This window comes from Kwoniella pini, chromosome 7, assembly GCF_000512605.2.
Source record: "Kwoniella pini CBS 10737 chromosome 7, complete sequence".
Classification (NCBI taxonomy): domain Eukaryota; kingdom Fungi; phylum Basidiomycota; class Tremellomycetes; order Tremellales; family Cryptococcaceae; genus Kwoniella; species Kwoniella pini.
This window is the reverse complement of record NC_091722.1, coordinates 491,910-518,894: the sequence shown is the minus strand read 5'-3', so window position 1 is coordinate 518,894 and position 26,985 is coordinate 491,910. Positions and strand designations below refer to the sequence as shown.

Here is a 26,985-nt window from a genome sequence, read left to right as displayed (position 1 = left end):
TCTTGAGTAAGATAGCAGTAGTGATCACTGTACTTGACGAAGCAGGCAGATGCCGACTACACCTCCCGAGGTCTCCATATGCATTGTAACGTCATCCAGCGAGAAGGTAATCAACCCCTCCAAGCATGTCCATCTTTCTGTGCAGGTAAAGTACTTCTCCAACCTTCTGGCGGAACTATAGTAGTAGGCAAAGTGGGCGGAGGAGTATACCATTGTTGCTGTTCTTGTTGTGAAGGATCTTTGGGAGGTGGTTGTGGGCTCGGCGTTCGAGCAGGGATTATCCCTCCTCCAGATCCAATAGTTGCTAGACTATTCATATACGATCTCCAATCTGTTTTAGCGCCGGCTGCTATAGGTGGAGCAGGGGAGGCTGCTCTGCCGGTATCTATCGGGGGATTCGGCGCGTTGTAAGTTGGTGGGGTTTGATATTGCTGGTTAGGAGGTTGCGGAGAGGGCGACCTTCCATAACCTACTCGAGAAGGAGGATTTGGATAGGGAGAAGGCGATGGACCTCGGTTGTAATTGTCAGGAGGGGGTTGCGGTGATGGAGCCCTGTAGTCATGATGTTGCGGCTGAGGCGTATTGCTGTACTGTCCACTGGGTGTAGCTTGTTGATTATAATGAGTGGAAGTGCTAGGCTGGGAAGAGCTGTATTGGGTTTGAGTCGTTTGCCACGTCTGATGTTCAGGTGGCGATGGTGCAGGTATGCCTTGATAAGCTGATTGATTAATTGGTTGTGGAGAGTATGTCGAGGCTTGCACGGGAGAGAAAGTTTGTTGTCTTTGGGCATCGTAAGTATTTTGTTCGTATGATGGGCGAGCTTGGTGACCTTGTTGTTGCCAAGGGACCTGTTGTGGTTGAGGTGTCTGAGCAGATTGCCTGGTTTGAGCATACAGCTCATCGGAAGGATAATAGCCAACATGCGGACGGCTAGGTGGCGCAGGTGGCGGTGGTCGAGTCTGTGGTAAGGGTGGGGGAGGAGTATACGTCGAGGTTGAGGGTGGCAGTTGCCCATACTGAGATTGCGGAGGCGCTTGAGAATAGGATGATGATTGAGGGTAAGCGGGCTGTTGCGACGTTCCCTGTGATTGAGTCGAATGCGTCTGTTGATACCACGGAACATAGCTACTATCGTTCGCAGACTGCGCGGGCGGGGGCGTCTGACTGTATGTAGCCGGTGTGCCAGACGGAGGAGCAGCTTGGTAAGCGGGTTGATTGATTTGGGAGTAGGCAGTAGAGTATGTCTGAGTGGATGGAGGGGTCTGCTGGTACTCCTGCGCTTGAGGTCGAGGAGGGTATGTGTCTGTCCTGGTTGGCGTATGATATGACTGAGCAGGCATCGGTGGTAAAGGAGTATTGTGTCCATGATACGATTCATTAGGAGGCCCATATTGTGGCACGGCAGGACTCGCTGCTCTCTGTGGATCAACGATCGGTTGGTTCAGCGTACTGAATGATGAGGTCGGAATCTGGTAATGAGTGGAAGTCGATGGGCTGATTGGCGGAGCGGAATGGGATGGAGGCGGCGGGGCAGGCGTTGGTGGAGCAGGCGTGTATCGGTGTTGTATCGGTGCTGGAGCCGCGGTTGAGAAACTGTGCGCTCGAGGAGGGATGTGATGATCTTGTTGCGGAGGGCCACCGGGTCTTAATGATTCAGGGATTGTTGAAGGGATTCTATGCCCACCAAATCCAGCCTGTGAGGGTACTTGAGAAAGCTGATTGCCTAGCTGCCCGTATCCTTGACCCGATGTTGGTCGTGGGACCGGTGTAGCTCCCGCTTGCAGCCTTTCTTGCTCCAGTCTCTGTGCGTGCTCCCAAGGAAGGGTATCATTGCTAGACATCGGTCGAGGATGCGGAGTTGGTGATGATGCAGATTGGCTCTGAGGTAGTCGTTGTGCCCAGGGGGCATCTGATGACCCTCCGCCGATAGAATGTCTATGACTGGCGTACGCATGATGCTGTGCTGACACTGAAGGGGGTACGTTGGGGGCAGGTATAGGAGAATGAGCTGAATATGTAGTTCCGATAGACATAGAGGACATGGGTCGAGTGAGTGCATCGATAGATGACTGGGAATCATGCGATAAAAGAGAAGGTTGATGAGGCGGATAAGCAGGTTGACCAGGCTGTGTAGGCTGTAAGAAGCGAATTGTTTGAGCGAAAGAAGAGTATAAAGAACAGTTAAAAGAATACTCACTGGTATGCCTTGATCTATTCGATGACCTGGTGGTAATCCTAGATCCGCAAAACTATTAGATGGAGGTAAATGAGCTTGCATGTAAGGTTGAGGCTGGGTATTGGGGGCTGGTGAAGGTGCTCGACCTTGTTGTGCGTATGGCGGTATGTATAAGCTCATACCCGATACACTTCCGGACGCTGTCAGGTTACCATTGATCTTCGTACGACTGGCTGCCGAAGCGAGAGTACCTGATGGGCTTGAATTGTATGCTGCACCATAATCGTGTACCGACGGCCGAGGGACATTTCTTCTGACTGGAGGTGCATCCTATAATGACACATTAGCTCATGACAGCTTTTCGGAATGAAATCACAACTTACATTCGAGAAAAAGGTTAATTCGAGATAGATCTCTCCGCTATATTTCTCTTTATAGTTGATGTTATACCATTCTACCAATTTCCATCAGCGTTCAGTAATCCCTCCGTGAAAGAGCAGTTCACTCACCGTCCACCTCCCCTTTCTTGAGTACTTCATCTATATTGACCACACAGTCTCCTATCAATTCGGGTTCTTTCGCATCATCGGCATAACAAGCCACCTTCATGCTTTTCCCACCTTTCTTATTGATCGGTCCTTTTCTACTTTTACTAGCCAGAGCGGCGGAAGTGACCACGCCAGAAGGGGAATCTTTCAATGGTGGTGGTGGTGCGCCATTCAGAGACGAGTGGAGAGAATCAGGCTGAGATTCGGATCTGACCAAGACGTCATCCAAATCTTCGACTATTGCGAAACGTAATTCCTCATCCCATTCTGGATGTTGACCGCCTCTACGAGAACCAGAAGGTCAGAAGGTCATTTTTGAGTTTGAGACTGGTCGAATTTCTCACCGTTTTATAGGTTTCGTACGTTGTTTCTCCTCTCCTATCGCGACCGTACAGAATGGATCTTGCTTTCCGAATCTAGATTTATTGACAAGGTTTTTCTGGTGATGATTTTTAATCTCAGCAAGGCAGCAACGAGGGGTATATCATATCACCACAAAGACTCACAGCTTTCCCAACCACGACAACAAGCGTTCCGAGCTCTTTCGGTTCCAAAGCTGCTGAAGCCATATTGTTTGATGTACCCCTGCCGAATACAGGTCCTTATGCGAGGTGAAGTTCTGTACGACACTCGTAGTGCAGTATACTGGTCTCAGTCTATGAAGAGTACATCAGAAGATCGATTTCTATCTCCAAGTACTTTCAATAAGACAGTGTCGAGCAATTCATTGATTGAGGTTCGTAATAAGATGGCGTAACAAAAGTCCGTAAATTCGTGTAAGCAGAAAATTGAGCAAGTCGATTTCGGAGACCGATACAAGGATATTATTACCGCCGTGACGTTCCACGAAGATACAGGAGATATGACGATGTTAAGTATATTATAGATAATGTTAAACGCATAGCACTAGTTCACACAGCTTTTGAACATGTTTTAAGATGAATATTGAATTCTCGTAAGGATGTCACCGTGACGGCGCGAATTGACAACAGCGCGTCTTACCGATCACTTGTTCAACAATCAATAAGCGTGGCACTCCTCTCTTCCATCCTTTAGGCGTTTGTATGTTTCTGCATCTCCATATGTAGGGGTATAATCGTATAATCTACAGCAGACTTCGAAATGAGTCTCAAAGTGAGCGAGGAATGATAGATCAAGCATCCGGGCAGGAAGTTACGTGACTCGTCAGATTTGCAAGTGTGCCGTCTTATGAAAGATGACGCACGTTCCTTTGAGATTCCACGACTCCTCATATTTGGCTTTATCCTTTATAGTTGTCTAAGAGCATGAAAGGAAGGTTCGTGACGCGCAGATGGAATGTATTTGTCTGAGGGGGTAATCCATAAATATGGTAACTCAGCTTTCTGAACTATTTCCCGAATCCTCAAAAGCTCCAGAATGCCCATACATTTGACAGACCTACCTTCAGAGATTCTTGCGGACGTTGCATCTTACCTCGACCGAAAATCATGTATCAATTTCGCATCTACATGCGAGCTCATCAAGCCTATAGCTGAGATCTCTATATGGGACCACTTGGATCTATCATTATATCGAGTCAATTATCGCAATTCAAATTCATCAATCGGGATCAAAAGGATATTATCAATTCGAGATGCTCACGCTTGGCGAATTGGTGATGATCTCTCATATTACGAGACAACAGCAGCTGAAGAGTACTCCAACTTGATGCAAAGATTATTTAAATTTTCAAGCACTCATCCTGAAAAAATGAAAAGTATAAGAAGAATTTCAATTGATATCGATAAATTACTTTGTCAATCATTCATCGAGCTTCTCAAAATCTTATCAACCACTTTAAAGAATCTTGCATTATATCCACCCGAATACGCATTCGGTTCTCTAAGTCATCAAAGTCAGTTAAATCTTCATCAAGTCTTTCAGTCACTTCCCTTTCCATTGATTAGTCTCAAATACTTGCGAATCACCTTAAACGAGAATTGGCAAGATACCCTCTACTCAACATTAATATGTACTCCGAATCTTGAATCCATTAAGATTAGTCCAGCCAGCGCACATGCTGGTGGATGGGGTCGACGGTCGTCGTTCGAAGCTTATGATGGCCGGAGTTGGCCAATCTTGGGGAATCTCAAAAGAATTGAGGTGGATGAAATGTTCGAGCAGATGTCAGGTATGATCATTGAATTGCTTCGTAGCTCAACAAGAATTGACTACCTAGCACTGAGAGATTCAGCAGGATGTTGGAAGCCCACCACTGAAGACGAACTCCTTCATGAAATAGGTAATCTGAACAACCTAAAGTATCTGGGTATGAGCAGGCAAGCATATGATGTTCTTGTACAGTCAACAGGAAAGCCTTCAATCAGAATGCTCTCAATAGAGGATCCGAACGTTACGTACAGTTCTTCATTACTCAAAGTGAGTAGTCCTACCTTTGTTCCAGAGGAGCTCGTTTGTTGACGAATATTTTTTCTTAGCCGCATATCATACCTCCTTGTGAGGCAGACATTCTATACCTCTACGGATACTCGTCTATAACAAAGGGTACAACCTCATTTGAATGGGATATGAAGAACCATCAAAGTAATCATCGATACTCATCTAATGAATTGATCAAGCAATTTCAGCACGCCGAAAACTTGAAACTTGTACTATTTCCTATGGACAATTCTCAAGAGATCGATACTGATCTCATTCAGTGCTGCTATCACACAAATGAAGAAATACTTCTGAGAATTGGAAGAGGAATGATAATCCGCTCTTACATTGATCAAAACAACGTTTTTACACATATTAGAACTTATACTGCCCTTCATACTCATGTATCAACTTCGCATGCACATCATGCACAAGAGGTATGGGAAGATTTCACCGATCTGAATAAGAGTCCGGTGATGCTCGGAGCTGTAGAGCATGTCTATAAGACCCTAGGGGAGCAAAAACAATGGATTGATGGTGGAAGAGATCTTCAAGCTAAGTTTGATGCGTGGAAGGTACTGCAAGGAGAATGAAAGGATATGCAAGTCTAAGCTTTGTACTTGATTAAGGGGAGAGAGCGAGTCAAAGAGGATTCGTAAGGAGCTTGTCAAAGGAAGAGATCTGCCAGTACTATTACACCATATAATTATGAATATAATGTAAATCTTGATCTAAACATCAAATTCCTTGCATATCTATAAGATGAATCGAGCAGTTCATTAGAACATGTTTAACAATCTGACTCTTCTCTCAAGTCTTTAGTTTCGATTTCACTAAAGGCATAATCCATCTGAGCAACCATGACCACTTTATCCGAGCAAAATCAAGTGATAAACTTTCTTGATCTTCCAAGAGAAATCCTCTTACGAATAACCTCTTTCCTTGATTTCCATTCAGCAGTCTCGTTTTCAACCACATGTCAAGCTATACAACCTATAGCTGAAACTAGGGTATGGCGTGAAATTCATATAAAACAAAATGACATATTAGGTATTCCAAATGATTCATTAAAAATCCCTAATAATTCAAAACGAGAATCTCAAATTCAACAAGATGGAATAGGAGAAGATCAAGAACAAGAAGAAAATAAAAATTTACCTATATCAATATCTGATACCCAAAATGGTATTTGTTCAATGAGATCTGAAGCAGTATTACTTCATTTGAATCATTTACTTAATAAAAAAAAATGGAGAAAAATTTATGTAAAATCTTTTAAAATTGAATTAAGATTAAAAATACCTTTTCAACTTTTAAATATTTTAAAGAATTTATTAAATTTAAAAGAATTAAAAATAAAATTTCCAAATATTATGATTGATTTATTACAATTTGAAAAATTTCCAAATCCACAAATTGATTTAATAGAAATATTAAAAAATTTAAGTTTGGAAGAAAAACCTCTTTATAATTTAGAAAATTTAAATATAACAATTTTAAAAGATTGGAAATTTATAATTAAACTTATAACAAATTGTTTTCCAAATTTAAAAAATTTAAATATTAATGGAAAATTTTTACATATTAGAAATTCAATTTCTACAAATTATTTTTATAATTATAATAATAAAAATTTATTAATTAAACCTTTAATTAATCTTAAATCATTATCAATTGAAGAAATGAATTCAACTTTTGGTTCTACTTTAGAAAAATTGATTAATACATCAAAACTTGAAATTTTAAATTTAAAAGATGAAACAATGTTATGGTTTCCTAAAGAAAATGATTTATTTTTAAATAAAATATCAAAGTTAAAAAAACTTAAAAAATTAAAATTATCTTCTAATTGTTTTTCAAATTTATGTGAATTAAATGGATGGAATAATTTAGAAGAATTAACTATGATTTGGAGTAGGAATATGATTCATTCAAAAGATCATAACGTATGTCTGTGATAGTTTTCAAACTCAAATTTCTCAGAAACAATTAATATAAAATACTAATTTGAACTTGATGTAGGATATCATTATTCCGCCACTTCCTAATTTACGAAAATATTATATTGAGATATCACCTTATTCATCATCATATAATCCTTATCAAAATAAACCAAATTCACCAAGTATGTTAAGTACACTTTTATATCAATTACCAAATTCACTTTTAAATTCACCTAAATTACATACTATATATTGTTCATCTCAAACATTATTTCCAAATGAAGGTGAATTACAAGAAGAGGTGATTGAATGGAATAATGATAATTTTCAAGGAATAATAATTTATTCTTATATAAATGAAAATGGTGAAGAATTAATTCATTGTAGAAGTAAAAATCATTATAATAATGAAGATAGATTAAAACAATGGATGGGTAATTCTTCAAGTTGGGAAGAACATATTTATTATAAATCTAAACCTTTATCAATTAGAGTTTTAGCTGGAATGTATGGAATATCAGGTATGACAATTACGAATACTTCACCTGGAAGAGGTTTATATATGGATAAGAAAGGTTGGGATTTATTGAAAACTTGGGAAAGGCAAGATGAAAGTTGGTATTGAGCGATAAAAACGAAAGAATTAGAAAGTGAGGTAAACACTGAATGCTTAGTCGACCTGATTTGCCTGTTATATAGTTGTATAATTTAAAACATTTGCATTTTTACCTTAATTGAAACTAGTAGAATCTACAGCAACTCATATCGTATTTCTATTGTATTCCTTGATTACGCATCTTCTTTCTTAAATGTATGTACCGATTTCGACTGATCGCCATTGTCTTTCAAGCCTTCCAAATGACCAGAATGCGCCTTCTTACTTCCTCGCTTAGACATCTCTGGCTTCATCAACATTTACAATGAAATTCAAGAGCCATCTAATCTCCTCAACGAAATCATCCGCTCGCTATTATTTTTCAAATTCCATCAGTCATGTATATAACTGCAAGATTTGACTGTAATCACTCACGATGGCTTCATCAACAGTATGAATGTTATGATGATTTTTATTTCTGTCATTTTTCCATGCGAATCTGTAGATATTCTTAGTCAAATTCCAATACTGTCTAGTATCAGTGTTCTATATAGGCCCAACAAAATCGCATAAGCTCAATACAGTTTATTGAGGGATGACACGTACACCTGTACCAACAGCAGGAACAGTGATGATCTCCTTCGAAGCTTCTTCTTCGCTCAAGTAAGCTTCGGGCCGAGTGGCATAGACTCCTTTAGCTGTACCTGAGAAAATTCTCCAAGCTGGATCTTCGAGAGTGTAAGGTGTAATTGGAGATGGTTCGAGTCTATGAAATAATCAATTATGTCAGCTTACCGATAAAAGAATCAAGAGATACTACTTACCCAATCTTCGCACCAGCAAGTATAACTTTACCTGCACTGGGTCCGGCAAAAGTATCTACCTCTTCGCCAAAGGCTTCGATTGAGAGGTTCAATCGTCTGGCAGTTGGAGCGATAGCATCAGTGAATTGCTGTTTTAGCTCAGCGATAGAGGACGCAATGTTGATTCTTTGGTTTACTACAGCAGTCACACTCTCGGGCTACCGCACATTCCTCGAATTAGTATCTTTCAATCACTACGCCTGTATCAGGCTTTATGAGACTTACAAGAGCATTGACTTTCAATCCACCATGAATAATATCCACAGCTTGGGTTGTACTGACCCAAGCTCTGCCTAAACCTTGTTGGAAAGTTCCATCTTCAACGCTTCCAGAAACGAACCAATCTTCAATTGCTTTCAGAGCTTTTTTATCGAATTTACCATTAGCTTTTGTCAAAGAATCTGTGAGTTTGTTTGCGGCTTTCTTGAGATTCTTTGGAATACCTGGAGCTTTGTCAGCTGCGCAAGTGATGTAGTTGACCAAAGGGGAAGTAACAGGCAAATAAGGTTGATGAGGGTGATCTTCCAGTGCAGTGATAAGCTGAGAGATATATCCAATACCCGTATGAGGAGCTATAAGTCAACCATATATTAGTCTTTTCACTTCTACCGGAGCCTCGCTGATTACCGTAATTAGACTTACGAGGAACAGAGCTGTGACCGCCTTTGGTTTCAACTCTAATCTCGATATTGAATGAACCTTTTTCTGCTACAGCAGGAGCAGCGAAAGTCTGGGTCATATCAAGGTCAGCACTGTACTCTATCGTGAAGAGTCAAACTCACTTGTCCGAAGGCTTCTTCAAGATTTCCACCTTCATCGACGAGAATCGCGATAGAATCTCTTCCGTATTTCTCTTCAATATACTTACTGATAGCCAAAGCGCCCTACAGCATCTCGAGTTCAGTATACTTTGTCTATCTGACAAATCAGTGTAAAATTACTTACGTTACCAGCAATTTCTTCGTCATTTCCGAAACCCAAGAGGAGAGTCCTGGTAGGCTTGAATTTACCAGATTTGATAAGTAGTTCAACGGCGGAGCTATCAATCAGAGAAAGTAGATGAGCAAGAACGCGGGGTGCAACGATAGACAAACCATGATGAGGAACTTACAGCACACCAATTACACCCGACTTATCATCACTGGAACCTCTTCCCCAAATATAATCACCATCAAAGTATCCAGCGAAAGGATCATACTTCCATGAAGCTCGAGTATCAGGTAATACAGGAACGGTATCTGCCATCATATCATCAGTTCGATTGATTATTGATCACGATGAAGGTATCTCACTAACCTGAATGTCCGGTCAAAAGGAGTGGTTTGAGAGAAGGATCAGAACCTTCCCATTCGTAAATTGCAGCATGAGTATAAAGTGGAGTTCTCTTCAAGTGTTTATGTCTAATCAATTTCATTATATTAGCTTTAGTAACATCGAAATGGATTTCTCCTATAAAACTTACACAAGAGGGAATGATTTTTCAAGATCTTAGGGAAAAAAAAAAGGAAATGAAATCGATATTAGCATCACTATTCATCAAAAAAAGACAGAAAGTAAAGTAGAAATAAAAAGGAAAAAAAACAACAAACATTCAGTAAATTTATAAAATTTATCCCATCTATTATCTTCACCAACTTCTCCGAAATCATCATAAGTTTCAGTATTAATTTTAACTGCATCAGATAACCAATTTATAATTTTTTCTTTTTCACCAATTACAAGTGAAGAAACATTAAATGATTTAGGATAAATAGCATCTAATTGTTGACAAGTTGATTTTCTTTCACCTTTTTCAAAATCTTTATCATTCAAAAAAGGTGAAATAATAAATTGTTGAAGTACTAAAAATAATCCAATGAATAATCCTACATTTTTTGAATTTCTTTTTAACCAATTTTGTTTATTTTTATTATTAACATTATAATTGGTATTTAATAAATCTTCTTCTGTAAGTGAAGTTGTTGATGGAAGAAGTGATTTTTCGTTTGATATTGGAAGACCTCTCATTTTGATTATTTCTCTTACAACGGTTTCTTTTATACAAACGAAATATCAAGAATATGAAGAAGAAGAAGGGAATAAATTTTACACTTACCAGATAAGCCCTTGTTTATAGTAATCTTATATGATAAAAGTATAAGCTTACTTAGTCTGTATCACGCTACCATTATCTAAGATGACGTGCAATCGGTCAAATCCGTTAGTCTATCTTACCCATTTCGGACATCAAATACTCGTATCCTGTCGCTAATATCGCGTAAAGGTGAACAAAGACTACAAGATAGTTGATGCATCTGAAGATTCAATTACATTCTGCATGAAGAGCTTATACTCGTTCATTCTCTACTTTAGCATATCCTTTACCCTTCGTATCTCTCCATTTGGCAACTCTTTCTTTACCACCCCCATAAAAGTACACACCAGCTCCGACAGGAAAGATGACAAAGAAAGCGAAGAAAATCAAATATTTTGAAGGAGATGATAATGTTGGATAAGCTTCAAATTCAGGTTCATCAAGGTTGTATTCGTCAACTTCATCCTCGGAAGGCGCAGGAGCCTCCTCCAACGATGGTACTACGTCGTCCTCGCTCTATTGGTTGTGTGTTCCGCGATTCAATATAGTCGAAGGTTGTATGATGATTTGGGTACGTCAAGTGAGATTGTTTATTTCAGCGATTGTTGATAGTTCAGGCAATCGGATATAAAAGGGATAGAAAATGCATGTAATCAGAATTTATTCTTTTCTCTTTCGACTTCATCGCGGTCCACTCTACAAGCCTCCTACCGATGATGGGGTTATAATTCAACACGGAAAGGTACCTGATTGCCCTCCGAATCAGTCTCATGCTCAATGGGTAGCTGATGGGAATGAAATGTCAGCTTATGCCCCATGTAGTGAAGCAGGGCGGCTAGCTCACCTCTCCTGAAGCAGCAATGGTCACTGGCTCAGCTGGCTTGTCCCCTCGACCAGTCTTGACACCTTCCATGGCGTATACTACGTCCATTCCCTCGAGGACTTGTCCGAAAACAACCTACAAGCGATAGCGTCGTCAGCATTGATTCACCATAAGATGATGGTCATAGAGACTCACGTGTTTGCCATCGAGCCATGAAGTCTTGACGGTACAGATGAAGAACTAATCGTAAGGCAAGTCAGTTACGATACTTTTTCAATCCTTCAGAAGAGTGATCACTCACTTGAGAGCCGTTGGTGTCTCGACCAGCGTTAGCCATAGCTGTATTAGCGCGACCATTCGTCAGCATGTATCGAGATACTCTGAATATGTAAGGCACTGACAGAGTACACCAGGACCAGTATGTCTTAATTTGAAGTTCTCATCAGCGAACTAAAGAGATTATGAGCTAATCAGCTGAACCTCTATGTGAATGACCCTAGACCCCAAAGCTGAGCTCACTTTGTTACCGTAGATAGACTTTCCACCAGTTCCGTCCCCTCTGGTGAAATCACCACCTTGAATCCTACAAATATAGGCGTCAGCCAATTGTTTGTCTCACCCATCAATAGCACAACTTGGATACTCGCATGAAGCTCTTGATTATTCTGTGGAAAGAAGATCCTTCGTATCCGTAGCCTAATTCAGCACCTTCGGCATCTTTACCAGTACATAATGCTCTAAAGTTTTCTACGGTTTTGGGTACGGTTCTAGATTTTCATAACATCAGCTCGATAGAGATATTCCTGGATTTAGCTGACTCACTTTCCGTATAATCCCATTACTACTCTTCCAAGAGGTTTACCTCCATGCTCAACATCGAAGTAAACCTAGTGACGATGTCAGCTCGATCGCTCCTGATCACAACAATGAATTAGCTAACCTTATTAGTGATGACTGGACCTTTCGAGGCATCTGCGCTACCCATAAAGAAGAACAGGGCAGCCAAAAGAGCAGCCAAGAGAGGAATGATGGTAAGTCGAGTCATTCTGTCGATACTTGATATCTGTAGGAAGAAGTCTCGTTGAACATCAAAATAAAGCAGGATAAAGGAAAGGAGGAGCTACTCGTAGTGATTAGAGTGATGGGATGAACGTGGAGGTCAGGTTGGTCAGCCTGAAAGGGGGAATTACCGAAAGTGGCAGATTTATAGTTGAACACGCGACGCGTCGATAGGATTTACAAGGTTGATACTCAAGAGTAATGTTCGAAATACCATTTCAGATTCTAACACCTTTTTCTTCCTGTCCTACGACATTTACATTACAAAAAAGGCAGATTCATCAATAATACACCGGGCAAAATGGACGAATCAGATCCTTTATACACATTCTTCCCCGAATCTCTTAATTCCTCTAAGCCAGAAACCATATTATACGAAGCCTTGAACATTCAATCCTCGGCAACTAACGAAGAAATAAGGAAAGCTTATCGAAGGTTAGCATTACAATATCATCCAGATAAACATCAATCGAAGAGTGAAAATGATAAAGAGGAATTATCTAAAAAATTCCAAAAAATAGGATTCGCTTATTCTGTATTGAGTGATGAAAAGTCTAAAAAACGCTATGATTTAACAGGAAAAACAAGTGATAAATTTGAAGGAATACAAGATGGAGAAGGAGGATGGGAAGGATATTTTGAAAGTCTTTTCAAAAGAGTAGATAGAAAAATACTTGATGAAGATAAGGAAAGATATCAAGGTAATTTTCAATTTTCATAATCATTTCAAAACTTTTGCTAATTTAGATATATATATACATATATATTGATAAATTAGGTTCTGAAGAAGAAAAATCTGATATAATATCTTCATATAATTCAACAAAAGGTTCATTTGATTCAATATTAAATTATATTCCACATTCAACATATCAAGATGAAGAAAGATTAAAAAATATAATAAATGATTTGATTTTAAATGGTAATTTAAATAAAACTGATAAATGGGAAAAATCAAGTAAAGATTTAAAATTAAAAGAAAAACGTAAAAAATTAGGTGAAAAACAAGCAAAAGAAGCTGAAAAACAAGCAAAAGAATTAGGTATTTGGAATGAATTTTATGGTAATGGTATTAAAGGTTCTAGAAAATCTGATAAATCTTCAACAAATAAAGAAAAACAACAAGAAGAAGAAGAAGGATTAGGTGCATTAATTTTAAAAAGACAAAGAGAAAGAGAAAATGATTTAAATAATTTAGAAGAGAAATATAAAAAATTAGAAGAAGAACGTTTAAGTAAAAAATCAAAAAAATCAAAAGGAAAAAAAGTAATTGAACAGGAAAATATTGGAAATATGCCTGTGAGTATTTATCGAATTATCGGGAACTGATAATAAGAATTCTTTAAGTTGACTTTTTTATTGAATTTCCCCTGGTATACTAGGATATAAGCGATGCTGATTTCGAAGCTTTACAAGCTAAAATGTTTGCAAAGAAAGATAAACCTCAATCAAATGGGAAGAAAGTAAAATCGAAATGAAATTATTCCTAGTTTATCTATACCCAGCTTTCCTAATATAATAATGATCTCATAGTCCCTTTCAAATTCAATTTGTGAATCATACTGTTGTACTTACTAGGATAATCACGAAATTCTATCACGATGTATTAACGTTTCCCAAACCCGACTTGCCCACTCTTCGTCAATGTGGCGTTTTATGACCTGACCAGCCTGTGTTGAAGGTTATCAGATTTCCTGGTCATTCGAACATGATACACTTAATTTGCATACAATTGTTTGGCACCCAAAAATACACCAAAAGCACAACGTAGGTCAGTAAGTCAAGTAAAAGGAGCATCAAAAATTAGATCTATCATTTAATCTAAAATCTCTCAATGGTCCCCACCAACTCCAACCTGAGCCCGAATTTGCATTCCCATTCCCATTCCCATTCCCATTCCCATTATTACCTTGATTATTTCTATTAAACCTATTCCTTCTTAAACCTCTACCATTCCTTCGAGCATTCGGTTCAGAAGAAGTATTGGAAGAATCGATATCTTCCCATTCACCTTCATCTCTTGGTGTGGAAGTCGGTATTTGTATTTGTCCTAAATCTATTTCCTGAGGTTCATTCACGTTGTCATTCAATTTTTCAACTTCTTCTTCTTCTTGTTGTCCCTGTATTGGTTTATTTTGATTTTCCATTTCACCTGGATTACTAGCATTAGGTAATAATCTATCTTCATTTAATCTTTCTCCAGCTTGTTTTAATCGTCTAGCTGATTCTTCATGTTCCCTTATTCCAAATTTTCCAAGTCCCCAACCTATATCTTCTCCTGTATTATCTATGCCTCTTTCATACCTTACAGCATTAGAATTTCTTCTACTTCCCCCTCTTGAGCCAATAGGAGTTGTATCTTTTACTGCTCCTCCACCACCACCGCCACCGCCTGCTCCATTGATTGGTGGAGTATTTCCTCCCAATGGAGAAGACTCATGAAACACTTTTTGTCTTCTCGCTGCACGATCAAGAGCTTGTTGTTTAGCAGCTTCTTCATGAGCTTTTCTTAATTTTCTTAAGTAGATAACCAATAAGGTAGTAGGGAAAGAAAAGAATTGACCAATAGTTTTAGGTGGATGAAGTGAAGGTGTTGCAGAAGTAGAAGAGGTTTCAGATGTTGTAGAGGTTTGACCTGGTCCAGAAGTGTTATTTCTTCCTCTTGATAAAGATCCTTCATTTTCCCCTATAGCAATTTGATCAAATTCCACATGTTGTTGTCCATTTCCTTGTGGAGAAGATCGATCATTGCTGTTATTATTGATTTCATTAAGTTCAATAGCACCTTCTTCAGCTAAATGATTATCATTGTTTTGACGATTCGTACTTCTCCTTGTTAAAGTACCACCTGCACTACCGACTCTAGAAGATTTCAATATGGATGTAACGCCTGATGTGATATTATCTGCTATACCTGAGAAGGAGGTAGCTCGAAGTCGATTTCCATTAGAAGATCCTCCTGCAGCAGCTGAACGTGCTCTTGCAGCTGCTTTGGCTGCTTTACGCTTTTTACGCTCAGCTCTTTCCATTATATCCTATCATCAAGGACAGTCAGTAACGTATTCACAGCTGTTTGTGAGGCTGAGAATGAAGATATCGCAATAGATGTTGAGAATGGTAAGGGTGAAAAAGGGAGGACAAACTCACTTCGACTTCTCCAATACCCATTCCGCTGCCGACCCACCACCACCATCCTAGCCAAATCTGCCAAAGTACAGCAGCAAATAATAGATGCTGTAGCCAATCTATTCCATCTTCTGCGACAGCTACAAAGTTGAAACTAGTTGAAATTGCAGCGAGAAGTAGAGATCCTACTCCAAAAACAGCTGTTCCTCCATCGAATCTCCATGCTCTTCGTCGATTAACGAAAAATCCCCAAATCACTAACGATATAGTGAATATTAGTAGAAGTGTCGAATTGAATACATTTCGTATCGCATCTGAGATATCTAGTACTGTTTGATGTGGTGATAAAGCGGAGAATACCAATGCTGAAGAGGCTATGGCAAGTGGACCTATAATAATGAGCGCAACAATTAATACTGATCTATACGATACATCTCTGAAATGGATCGAAACATACCCAGAACAAACATAATCAATCTAGCTTCCGTTCTGGAAGGGTATAACATCGTCAAAAACTGAATATGGGTGATCTGCAAATCATCATGAGTACTGTTTTCTTCCAATTTCCCTTATGATGATATCCGAAAAGATCTCTGCCTCGGATGTTATTGAACGATTGAACAATGGCATGAATTCACTCACGTTGCTCAGACCGTTATTGAGAGCTTGTAAAAAAAACCAAGCGGCACATCGTCCTGTATTCCAATTAGAAGGCGGTATAGTCACAGCCACGTAGTCAAGGTCATATGGCCATATATCCGCTGATTTCGCTGTGTGTTGTAAGACTACTACAATCTTGATGACAACAGATATGAGGACCGTAAGAATAGAAAGGAGTTGAAGGATATAATTTAGAGGTGCAAGGGGGTAATGATATTGGGTTGTGACTATTCATGTTTCAAAAAAATCAGCGAACGCTATTTCGGTAGGATGGGGTATTCCCAAGGCATGACAGTACAGCAGCTTGGACATCATGGCAGCTTCGGACGAATTTGCCTGCATCTCTTGGTAAAGGTACTTACACAGTAAATGTATCAACAAGACACATAATAAAGTGAATGTAATTCCAATAACTAATAATTGAATAGGTAAAGTATATGCAAAAGTAGGTTGATATTGTAAGTAAGGATCAGGTTCTATTATACCTTGCATAATCTCTGATATATTTCCGATATTCATCTTGAAGGTGATGGGTGGCTCACTTCGACCGTTTACCAAGAAGAAGAAAGGGGAGGGAGGCAAAGGATTTGCCAGATCCTGATGCGTAATTCTGGTAAATCTATGAACTTATATAACCCATGCTGAAAGTGGTGAGTTTGTCTTGCTGTTCTTCCTGATATGAATTTGTACAGTATACTATATAGGGTCAACGATTGATCTATCGAGCAGTAATAAGCAAGAACATCAATGATGTAAAAAGATCAACAAAAACAAGTTAATGATAATAGTCCCGTTTAAGGGTTCAATCGATGCTCGAACAGGCAAAATACAGATTAACGATAACATCTTCAATTCATCCTTTCTTCAACTTCCCATCTCATCTAGATATCCGTAACATATCATCTTATCATCAGCGAGTAGGCGAGCTCTCAAAAACAAAAACAGTATTCTTACATCATTACGCTGAAAGGTGAATTTTCATATTCTTCTGAAAGAATTTTAGTTCATCATGTCTAATCAGGCTGGGCACAATTATACGCCAGAAGAACAAGCAGCAGCTGTGAGTCGATTTGTTCCAAATCTCTCTCTTAGCTAATTCTTAAATGCTGATGATTTTTTGATGTCACTTCTTCTCTATGGATAATAGTGGGCAGCAGTGAGTATCTTCCTCACTCTACTCGTTATTCTCTATCTTATACTGACTTGTCCTCATTAGTATTACGCTCAACAAGGATATACTCAAGATCAAATTAATGCAGCTTTAGGTACAAGTACATCTTCAAATTCAACATCTTCATATGGATACGGAGTAGGATCTTCAAATCAAGATTATGCAGCAGCTGCTCCAGGACAATTTCAAAATGTACAAGAAAATGATTTTTTCCAACAATCAACAGCATATGATCCTTCAATTTCACAAGATTTGTTAATTGGAAATGCATCAGGATCAGCAACAGCATTAGGATCTAATAAAAATAATAATGAGAAAAAAAAAGTAGAAATACCAAGTCAAGGTCAAAAGAAAGAAACTGTTATAAGAAAAGGAAATGGTAAAGTTTGGGAAGATCAATCTTTAGTTGATTGGGATCCTAGTAAGTTAATATTCTTTCATTAGATCGTCAAAACAAAAATTGTAACTCTTTTTATGGTTGTGCATATCAAAGTTCAAAGATGGGTGAAGAGAGATAGCTAATTTGATTGTTGTCGCAGAATGGTTTCGACTATTCGTAGGAGATGTATCAAATGATGTAAATGAACGTACCCTTGATGAAGCATTTGGAAAATATGAAAGTTATTGTAAATGTAAAGTTGTAAGAGATAGGTTAAGTTTGAAGGTTAGTGAAATTGTATAAGACATCCATGAGCAGACTCATTAATTGCTTATTTATATAAAATTAAATAGGCAAAATATGGATTTATAGCATTTAAAGATCCAGAAGATTTCTTGAAAGCATGGAAAGAAATGGATGGTAAATATGTTGGAAATCGTCCAATTAGATTATCAAAGATAAAAGACGATAAATATGGTAAGATTGATACTGTACAAATTGGTAATAAAAAAGTAAGTTTTTCCACAAACTTTTTATTGAATCATCGTTAGCTAGACTCAAAATAGATATACATAATCAACCTGAAATCATTGATTACTGCTAATTTGTCATTTTTTCTATATATAGGCTAGACAGTTGGAGAAAATCAGAAAGAATAAAGGGAAACCATTGGATGGTAGACCTACACCGTGGTAATCACGACGTTCTGGAGATCGAAAATAAATCACAGTCAGATGTACTTTATTAGTAATGTCAAATGAACATTTAAACTCATGTATCCTATAATTTGCCTTCTGTAAGCGAGCGAGAATTGCATCAACTTTTATGAATCGCCAATAGTGATAGTGCTCGACCTGTACGCTTTGTCTATACACTGCGTTGCAGGGCAAGTATGCATATTCTCATGATCACAATATAATGCGTAAGCAAATTACTATATCGAAGGCTACTTGCACTCTCTCAATTACCCTCCTGTGGCTGCTCGCCTGCGTGCAGATATCTACATCACGATGAATACGGGGTACAACCTCTTCGGCAATCTTTGCATTGACAACAAGATCTAATGTGATCACAATCAGGAACCATTTCCTATGAATCTGATCCTCGACAAAATCCGTCTTGATTTTTGCATCTTCTTTACCTCTTTCTCGCCATGAGTTCATTCTCTCGACCTTTGATAAATCGAAAAAACCCCTTATGATCCTTCAATTGCACCTGGACCTTTTTTCCAGAATAATCTAGGTCTATATTTAGTAGGTCTCATTCTTAAAACTTCTTTTTGTTTTCTTTCTTTATCACGTTCATCTGACCATCCTCTTAATCCTTCACCAGTTCCATTTTTCATAATTTCTTTATCATATCTTCTATCTCCTCTTTGTAAGTTTGGTTGTAAATTCGCTCTACCTCTTATACCCACTCCTTGTCCTCTTAATGGTATATCATGTGAATTTCTAGAAGGTTGTATAGAATTAACTCCAGTTAAAGGTATAGCTCTTGGTCCACTAGGTATCTCTCTTCCTATTATAGGTAAACCAGATTTAGATGAAGAAGAAGAAGGAGGTGGTAATATTTTACCTAATCCACCTGAACTAATTAATTCATATATCCATTCTTGGTTATTATCATCATCATTATCATTTTCTTCAGATTTATAAACTTTTAAGTCTAATTTCTGTCTACCATTTTCCCATGCTTTTTCTTCTTTTTCTATGAGTTCATGTAATTGATTTTCAGGTATAAAATGAATTTTCAATCTATCACCTGTATCTTCTGGCCATTTTTTATTTTCAATTTTTTCAGCTATTTTAATTGATTCTTCTATTGAGGAATAAGTAACATATGCATGAGATTTTACTCCACTTAACCAAATTCCTTTATATTCTGAAGAAACAAATGGCATTTTTGAATTTTTTGGTATATCGATTTTAGGTTTTGAACAAGGTTTTAAATATTCGTATAATGTTGAATGTAATAATGGTCTTTTTAAATTATTTATATATAATACACTTGAAGGTATTTCTTTAATATGTGATAACCTTTCAGGTAAATCAAATTTTATTCTTTTAACCTTATTGGATCTAGATGGTGTAATTGATCTTGACCTTGATCGTTTTTTACTTGATTCTCCATTTTTAATTAAATCTTCTTCATTCTCAATAATTTGCATATCTTCTTCAATCTCACTTACAGGTAGAGGTGATAATCTCTTAGGTGGACTAGGTGTAGGAGTTAAAACATCTTTACTTTCCTCTTCAGCTACGAATTTAGCAAGATCTTTATCTAGAGCTTTAGGTTCAGTATTTATCACGTCTTTTCCCGCTGAAGGCGTTTGATGATGTTTGGATAGTTCATTCTCGGGATATCCATCAACCATTACTTTTCCTACACCATCTTCTGTTTTAGGTAAAGGTGATAATGATTTAGGAGGACTGGGCGTAGGAGATAAAACATCTTTTGATTCTTCTTGAGCTACTACTTTTGCAACTTCTTCATCTAATGCTGCAGGTTCCGTATTTATTTGATCTTTGATTTCTTCTGTAGGTAGAGAAGCATGATGTTTTGTAGATGTATTTTCAGGATATCCATCTACCATAGTTCTTCCAACACCTTCATTATCTTTCACTGCTTCCTGTGCAATTACATATCCATTTCCGGTAGATTCGGGTAGGATTGTTTCCGTTTGACTTGTCGATTTATCGGCATGCTGTGATTCCTGGAATGCTTGTAGCCTGTCTGCAAGCTGAACAGTGGTAATAGCCGTGAGCTGAACATTTCTGATAACAAGAATAACGTGAAGTAATAATAAAATCACTGACATCCTTTTTGAGACCCTTTGTTTCCAATCCTCTTTTCGTAAGTTCCTCTTTCAGTTCAGCTACTTTGAGAGACGGCACATCTACATCAGGGTGCCCTGACATGTTCTTGCTGTTTCGAGCAGAGATCCTCTGAATTTGATCAGTGATGATAGTTATGCTATTTACGACATTGACGTGAAAGCGAGGTGGATATCTGATACTTCGAGTACCACTCATCCCAAGAAAGTTGTCCTCGCGGGGTTGACGGACACGAGATTCGAGAAGCGGCGATGACCGCTTTCACAATAACGTTTAAATCAAGCTGCATGCCAATCTTGCCATTCTGCAACAGCTGCCAAGGATTGCTTGTTGGATACCAAACATATACAGAATACATGTTTGATATCCAACATATACAGAATACATGGACCAAACGAGTCGCAGATAAGAAGACGTCGTTCAATATTCACAGCTTGAACAAAATATTTAACATCCCATACCACCACCGCCGCCACCAAAGCCGCCTCCACCCCCAAAGTCACCTCCTCCGAATCCACCTCCGTAACCTATATTCAAAAGGTATTTGTATGTCAGCAAAATACTTCAACGATTGATAGAGATACATCTGAAGCTATGAGCTTACCACCGCCGAATCCACCACTCATTGCATCACCAAGCATCAATCCTCCTAGCAAACCCGCTCCTCCACCCATTAGGAGTGGTGCTCCCATGCCCATTCCCCCCATACCCATTCCTCCCATACCACCGTATCTTCGTCCATAGCCTCCGCCGTAACCTACAGCGGTCACAATCATCGTCAGCTCCAGCCCAAGAAGAAGCAGGGTCGAATGGACTGACCATATCCATACGGAGAACTGTACAATCCACCACCTCTCATGAATGGTGTCGAAGGAGCGGAATACTCATAAGGGTCACTAGCATACATCCGACCTGACCCGAGAGTTTAGCATCGTTCTGCACGAGGAATAACAGATCGCGTGACTTACTGATGCTAGGGTCATTGAGTCTTTGCTGTATTAATTCTTGTCTTCGTTTCTGATAAGCAACTTCTCGTTCCTATAAAGGCAGATAATATCAGCTTGCGGTCAAGCGTATGTACGAACACCTGAACTTACCCTCATCTGTCTTTCCATTACTGCTCTAGCTTTCCTCTTCTCTTCTTTCGCTTTAGCTCTTTCTTCTTTCGTACCAATCATTTTATCTTTTTTCTTTTGGAACCAATTCCTCTCTTCTCCTCCAATCACAATTCCCTTTTCACCTTGTCCTTGAGTCGTGCTTTTCGCAACTTTAACATCTTTTGTATTTTTATATTTTTCTTGGAAAGTCTTCTCATCTTCAGATTGTTTTCTTACAGCTTGACCTTCTTTTGATTCTGGATGAGCAGGATGATCTTTAGGTAAAGTTTTCAAATATTCAGGATCATCATATGGATGTAACCATGTTGCTCTTTCTGTCTTCTTATCGACATAAAAAGCATGTTGTTCTCTATACATTTATTCACGCACATCAGTTATCCAGTTGAAACATAATTATATAGCTAAGAGGAGAGAAAGACTGACTTTGGATCGAAACATCTTACCCAACCTTCAGGTAAATCTCTCTGTTCATCATCCATACTTCTTCTCATTTCAATTTCTTTATCATCCAACTTAAGATCATCTTCATCAGTCAAATCACTTACATCAGAAGCGTTTGATGGATTCCTTTGATGACTTGGTCTATTTTGAACAGCATCGGAAGAAGCTGATCGAACTTCCCCTTGAGGATTTGTGACTGATACATTTGGCCTTGTTGCTCCAACTTGCCCGTAAGGAGGAGGTGGTTCTGTTGGATTCGCGTTTGATGACATTGTTCCTATTGTTACCGCTGATTTGCTAAAGATTGCCAATGAGGTGAACAGGTAAGATGTGGATAGATTAAGCTTATCATTGTCTTGTTTCCCGATGGTAATAACAACTGTTCATACCTTTCACATGTTCACTTGTACTGGAATTACCGGAATGGTCAGTAACCTGACGTCATTGTATGATCGTCATTGGGAACAGATGAGGATTACATAATCAACCCAAAATGAATTCCGGAATTTCAAACTTAAAGCAGAAGTTAGAATTGGTCATGCTTCAGAAATCCGTGAAAGCAGGACGGGCGTGCTTTCTTCAGTAGGAACGAGAGGCTAGTGATTGTTTAAAAAGCAATATGAAATTGAGATTGATGGGCGATTTTGGCGGTATCGCAACCTAGTATTTCGCTTCGAATCCCATTGATGAGATACGTATACTTCGGACATCCGAGCTTACTTGATCTTCTTGTATATAATGTGCTGAGGTCTACGTCTTCAAGTTGAGATATCAAGAATAAGACCTCAAAGCGTTGATGGGCAAATCGTAACCGGAGTTGTAAGATATCACCGCCGCCTAAAAGCGATCAAAAAGGTTGAAAGACAAACTAAATTCGGCAAAAGATCTTGGGACTTACCAATCAATTTTGATTGAAATTACTACTTACGGCCGAATTTACGGGATAAGCCGATTATTCCTTTGTGTTTATTTTTATCTTTCACCAATTATTTAGGTAAAACGTTTTACTCCACCAAAATCTCATAGATCGGACTCCGAGTTTCACAAAATTTCAATAAATCATGCGTTCTTTTATAAAAGTCTTACTCATCAATATGAATGAACTAATGGATAGATGTCTCATGAAATGTTATATATCCCCCTTTTGTATATTGAAGCAAAAGTTGTTTCGTCAGTTTAATAAATCGCAGTTGCACAAAGGTATTAAACCGGCCGTATCCGTTGATCAGCAGATTATAATTCTCCGGACAAGATTTCATATTGGTAACAAGCCCACTTTCTCAAATACCGTAAAAAACTACTTTCAAAACAATTTTCAGCGTCATTCATCATTCGGCTTTTCTTCATCATCACTGATTAATTGTTCAACATTAGTTTTGTTCTTCACTGCTGAACTCTTCCAAACAGAGCTTCACGAAGCCTCTCCCAGTAGATATCTCGCTCGATAAGAACATCGCGACGACTGTTTATCATTTAAGACGTTACAAGAGAAAGCCCTTCAACAAAATTCCTACGTAATTCCCACCGGTTCCAAAATGTCTACGAATCCTCTCGATCTAGGTACTCCTATAGGTGAACATGCAGAACACCCAAATTTGATTGTTGAGAGTCAAGGAAGAGACAGATCTGTAAGCGGTTCAGAGAGTCCTACACCGACTTTAGCAGCTACAAACGGTACAACAGGACACCAACAGCCATTAAACGAAAAGACTACACATCATCACAATCATCATCGATCCCCATCTTTAAAATCACATAAATCACATCATTCCGAAAAGCATGCTCAACATGCTGGTCTACCCGTTACTTCAAACGAAAAGAATCTAGAAAGAACGACCTCAGCAAGATATGGAGAAGCTGGTATGGTACCTATCTCAAGACAAAGTTCGACTGCACCTGCAGTAGGATTATTTGGTGGTGTCGCTCCTACAGGCCCTGATGCTGAAGAAGGTTTAAGACCCATGAGAAGTCGTGAAGAGGAAGATGAACGAGATGCTGAAAGGGAAAAAGCAGGTCCAGATCCCTGGGCCGTCAAATTTGAACCTGGAGAAAAATTAAATCCAAAGGTGAGGGGGAATTTCTGCAATTTGGATTTGCATACTGACCACTATCGTTTTTTTCCCATTTGTAGAATTGGGGAGTCGGCTATCGATGGGGATTAACAGGTATCGCAGGTTTACTTGTTTTGAACTCCACTTTTGCGTCATCTTCACCATCAGGTATCATTCAAGATATGGAAGTTTATTTTGGTTTCTCTCAAGAAGTCGCTACTCTTACTATCGCTTTATTCGTTGCTGGTTATTGTATTGGTCCTATCTTATGGGGTCCATTGTCCGAATCTTACGGTAGAAGACCGATCTTCATCGTCACATTCGTGGTTTATACGGGTATGCAAGTAGGATGTGCCCTTTCGAAAAATACAGCTTCAATCTTGATATTTAGATTATTAGGTGGAATCTTCGCCTCAGCACCTTTAACAAATTCTGGTGCGATGATAGCGGATATTTGGGATGGTGATCATCGTGGTCAAGCAATGTCACTTTTCGCTCTTGCACCTTTTGCTGGACCATCCATCGGACCAATCGTAGCAGGAGCAATCAGTGTAACTGGAACAGATTGGAGATGGGTATTTTGGATCTTGACTATTTTTGCTGGAGTTTGCCTCGTAGTCATTGTGACTTTGGTTCCGGAAACATATGCACCTAAGATTTTAGCAACAAAAGCAAAGAAGCTTAGAAAAGATACTCAAGAGGAAAGATGGTATGCTCCTCGTAAGTCATAAGTGGCTCTTCCAGACTGTCTCATCTTGACTGACCGACCTATCTATCACGTATAGTTGAACGAGCGGATAATCGATGGAGAGCCCGTCTTTATGATATTCTGGCTAAACCTTTCGTTATTCTTGGTAAGCTATCATTTTACTTTGGGTCACGTTTACACCGATGTAAGTGCGCGAAAGCTAACGGACTTTGGTCATTCTATAGCCCTTGAACCCATGCTTTTGGCCGTCACAATGTACATGTCTTTCGTGTATGGACTGGTATATCTCCTCTTTGAGGCTTATCCATTCGTAGTAAGTCGCACTGCTCACTACAAAACCCGACATACCTTATTTCTCACTTACCTTTTTTAAACAGTTCGTGTACAATCACGGTTTCAACGCTTTGCAAAATGGGCTCTGTTTCTTGGGATTCTTTACCGGGGGTGTGATAGCTGTAATCTTGTAGGTAAAGCGACTTTCAAAGAGGAATACACTTAGCTAACAATTGGTTTCTTCTAAAGATTTGTGACTATAATTGAACCTCGATATCAACGATACGCTAAACGAGTCGCGCCTCTTCCACCGGCTCCTGAAAAACGATTGGAATTATGTGTAATCTCAGGATGGAGTTTAGTCATTGCTATGTTCTGGTTTGGATGGACATCTTATTCCTCTATTCACTGGATCTCACCGGTCATAGCTGGAGGTTTGATTGGAGTAGGAACTTTGGGAATGTTTGTTTCTCTGTGAGTAGATGAACATAAAGATCGCTAGAAAAAGAAAACAAAATTGACTTTGGCTGGTATCGCAGTTTCAACTATATCATTGATGTGTATCTATGGTCAGCTGCAAGTGCTTTGGCCGGTGCCAGTGAGTAACCCTCGATACTGCTTCGTCAGACTGAGCATTTCACTGACGCCACATCTTCATCTGAAGCTATCGTACGATCTTTGTTCGGTGCAGCTTTGTGAGTTCCAATTTTTTCACGCCTTTTGAAACAGAGTTTTGCTGATATACGATATTCACAACAGCCCTCTTTTCGCTACCCAGATGTACACTAAATTAGGCAGTGAGTATTTTCAACCTACATGATTTTGCTATACTAGTTTGGAAGGCTAATAGGCATGTCGCATTCTAGCACAATGGGCTTCCTCTTTAATTGGTTTCTTAGCTTTGGTCATGGCGCCTATTCCAATCGTATTGATGATTTACGGACCCAAATTAAGAGCTCGTTCTAAGTTTTCGCCTAACAAGGTTGCTCATTGAGCGATCGTATGAGGACGCAAAACCATGAGGAGAACGGACATTAATCTAATAAGAGTGGAGTGTAGGGCTCACTCAATACAGATTCAGGATAACGGATGACATGATTTTCTGGACGATACTGTTTCATTATCATAATAATAATTATTCTAATATAATATGATTTCTCGTAGTACATGAACTTATAGAGGTACAAGGAGATATATCATTTTAATGCATTTTTTTGATCAAAATAACAAGCTTGTTTCGTCATCAGGGTTAACGTAAAACGTTGAAACCACGACTATGCAGCGCCATTGATAATAACAACGATTTTTAGATTCTATTTTTAGGCTTTTTTTCGTAAAATCCGGGGAGGAAGCGATCTTCAACCCTTTAAAAAAAACTCAGTCACGTCGGTTTTTGCTTTTTTTTCCCTTATGATTCATACTTTATACTTATGTACACCTAGGTACCTGAGACTTTTCAAATCACACAGATACAAAGATATTTGGTTGCATAGCATTTTGTTCTATTTTAATCTCAATTTATAAAATACCCATATCATCATGTGACGCAATTTCAATCAAATTACATTCATCATGACGACGTTTTGATTCACAATCATAAAGGAAGTTTGAAAACGTTTACTGTTGCTGCGCTGGAAGTATATGCACCCCCATGGGATTCAAATATATATATGTATAGTCATTTATAAATCACTTATTCTTTTATATCTTTTTAAACATTATCAAACTCACGATAAATTACG

The 26,985-nt window shown here is 38.7% G+C and overlaps 11 protein-coding genes across 11 annotated transcripts; 5 read left to right on the top strand and 6 right to left on the bottom strand.

Annotated features, from left to right (window-relative positions):
* Positions 1–110: 110 nt before the first annotated feature.
* I206_105333 (uncharacterized protein) lies at positions 111–3,293 on the bottom strand (the record flags this gene model as incomplete). Its single annotated transcript, XM_019155500.1, has 6 exons — positions 111–2,135; positions 2,198–2,506; positions 2,560–2,630; positions 2,686–3,008; positions 3,069–3,163; positions 3,231–3,293. The coding sequence occupies 6 exons, from the start codon at positions 3,291–3,293 to the stop codon at positions 111–113; spliced, it is 2,886 nt and encodes a 961-aa protein (XP_019011654.1).
* Positions 3,294–4,122: 829 nt separating this feature from the next.
* On the top strand, positions 4,123–5,717 carry I206_105332 (uncharacterized protein; the record flags this gene model as incomplete). The annotated part of the gene is made up of 2 exons (XM_019155501.1): positions 4,123–5,124; positions 5,184–5,717. The coding sequence occupies 2 exons, from the start codon at positions 4,123–4,125 to the stop codon at positions 5,715–5,717; spliced, it is 1,536 nt and encodes a 511-aa protein (XP_019011655.1).
* A 267-nt stretch (positions 5,718–5,984) lies between these two features.
* Positions 5,985–7,692, top strand: I206_105331 (uncharacterized protein; the record flags this gene model as incomplete). The annotated part of the gene is made up of 2 exons (XM_019155502.1): positions 5,985–7,070; positions 7,147–7,692. 2 exons carry the CDS (start codon positions 5,985–5,987, stop codon positions 7,690–7,692), a joined length of 1,632 nt encoding a protein of 543 aa, XP_019011656.1.
* A 264-nt stretch (positions 7,693–7,956) lies between these two features.
* I206_105330 (uncharacterized protein) lies at positions 7,957–10,532 on the bottom strand (the record flags this gene model as incomplete). The annotated part of the gene is made up of 12 exons (XM_019155503.1): positions 7,957–8,034; positions 8,098–8,208; positions 8,269–8,428; positions 8,487–8,683; positions 8,751–9,097; positions 9,168–9,255; positions 9,308–9,409; positions 9,471–9,564; positions 9,637–9,763; positions 9,822–9,925; positions 9,988–10,012; positions 10,115–10,532. The coding sequence occupies 12 exons, from the start codon at positions 10,530–10,532 to the stop codon at positions 7,957–7,959; spliced, it is 1,851 nt and encodes a 616-aa protein (XP_019011657.1).
* Positions 10,533–10,851: 319 nt separating this feature from the next.
* I206_105329 (peptidyl-prolyl cis-trans isomerase B) lies at positions 10,852–12,467 on the bottom strand (the record flags this gene model as incomplete). The annotated part of the gene is made up of 10 exons (XM_070203099.1): positions 10,852–11,115; positions 11,346–11,384; positions 11,444–11,557; positions 11,618–11,662; positions 11,724–11,761; positions 11,824–11,872; positions 11,942–12,005; positions 12,070–12,189; positions 12,245–12,309; positions 12,363–12,467. The coding sequence occupies 10 exons, from the start codon at positions 12,465–12,467 to the stop codon at positions 10,852–10,854; spliced, it is 903 nt and encodes a 300-aa protein (XP_070059200.1).
* Positions 12,468–12,782: 315 nt separating this feature from the next.
* I206_105328 (uncharacterized protein) lies at positions 12,783–13,959 on the top strand (the record flags this gene model as incomplete). The annotated part of the gene is made up of 3 exons (XM_019155505.1): positions 12,783–13,182; positions 13,260–13,780; positions 13,864–13,959. 3 exons carry the CDS (start codon positions 12,783–12,785, stop codon positions 13,957–13,959), a joined length of 1,017 nt encoding a protein of 338 aa, XP_019011659.1.
* A 318-nt stretch (positions 13,960–14,277) lies between these two features.
* On the bottom strand, positions 14,278–16,786 carry I206_105327 (uncharacterized protein; the record flags this gene model as incomplete). Its single annotated transcript, XM_019155506.1, has 5 exons — positions 14,278–15,516; positions 15,629–15,996; positions 16,065–16,137; positions 16,250–16,494; positions 16,630–16,786. 5 exons carry the CDS (start codon positions 16,784–16,786, stop codon positions 14,278–14,280), a joined length of 2,082 nt encoding a protein of 693 aa, XP_019011660.1.
* A 490-nt stretch (positions 16,787–17,276) lies between these two features.
* On the top strand, positions 17,277–18,513 carry I206_105326 (uncharacterized protein; the record flags this gene model as incomplete). Its single annotated transcript, XM_070203098.1, has 5 exons — positions 17,277–17,327; positions 17,484–17,859; positions 17,978–18,102; positions 18,171–18,329; positions 18,445–18,513. The coding sequence occupies 5 exons, from the start codon at positions 17,277–17,279 to the stop codon at positions 18,511–18,513; spliced, it is 780 nt and encodes a 259-aa protein (XP_070059199.1).
* A 499-nt stretch (positions 18,514–19,012) lies between these two features.
* Positions 19,013–20,735, bottom strand: I206_105325 (uncharacterized protein; the record flags this gene model as incomplete). Its single annotated transcript, XM_019155508.1, has 2 exons — positions 19,013–20,557; positions 20,634–20,735. 2 exons carry the CDS (start codon positions 20,733–20,735, stop codon positions 19,013–19,015), a joined length of 1,647 nt encoding a protein of 548 aa, XP_019011662.1.
* Positions 20,736–21,098: 363 nt separating this feature from the next.
* Positions 21,099–22,482, bottom strand: I206_105324 (uncharacterized protein; the record flags this gene model as incomplete). Its single annotated transcript, XM_019155509.1, has 6 exons — positions 21,099–21,178; positions 21,256–21,408; positions 21,471–21,563; positions 21,620–21,689; positions 21,749–22,118; positions 22,193–22,482. The coding sequence occupies 6 exons, from the start codon at positions 22,480–22,482 to the stop codon at positions 21,099–21,101; spliced, it is 1,056 nt and encodes a 351-aa protein (XP_019011663.1).
* A 1,263-nt stretch (positions 22,483–23,745) lies between these two features.
* Positions 23,746–26,237, top strand: I206_105323 (uncharacterized protein; the record flags this gene model as incomplete). The annotated part of the gene is made up of 10 exons (XM_019155510.1): positions 23,746–24,276; positions 24,342–24,981; positions 25,047–25,115; positions 25,195–25,283; positions 25,348–25,433; positions 25,493–25,717; positions 25,783–25,841; positions 25,908–25,938; positions 26,003–26,040; positions 26,110–26,237. 10 exons carry the CDS (start codon positions 23,746–23,748, stop codon positions 26,235–26,237), a joined length of 1,896 nt encoding a protein of 631 aa, XP_019011664.1.
* Positions 26,238–26,985: the final 748 nt, after the last annotated feature.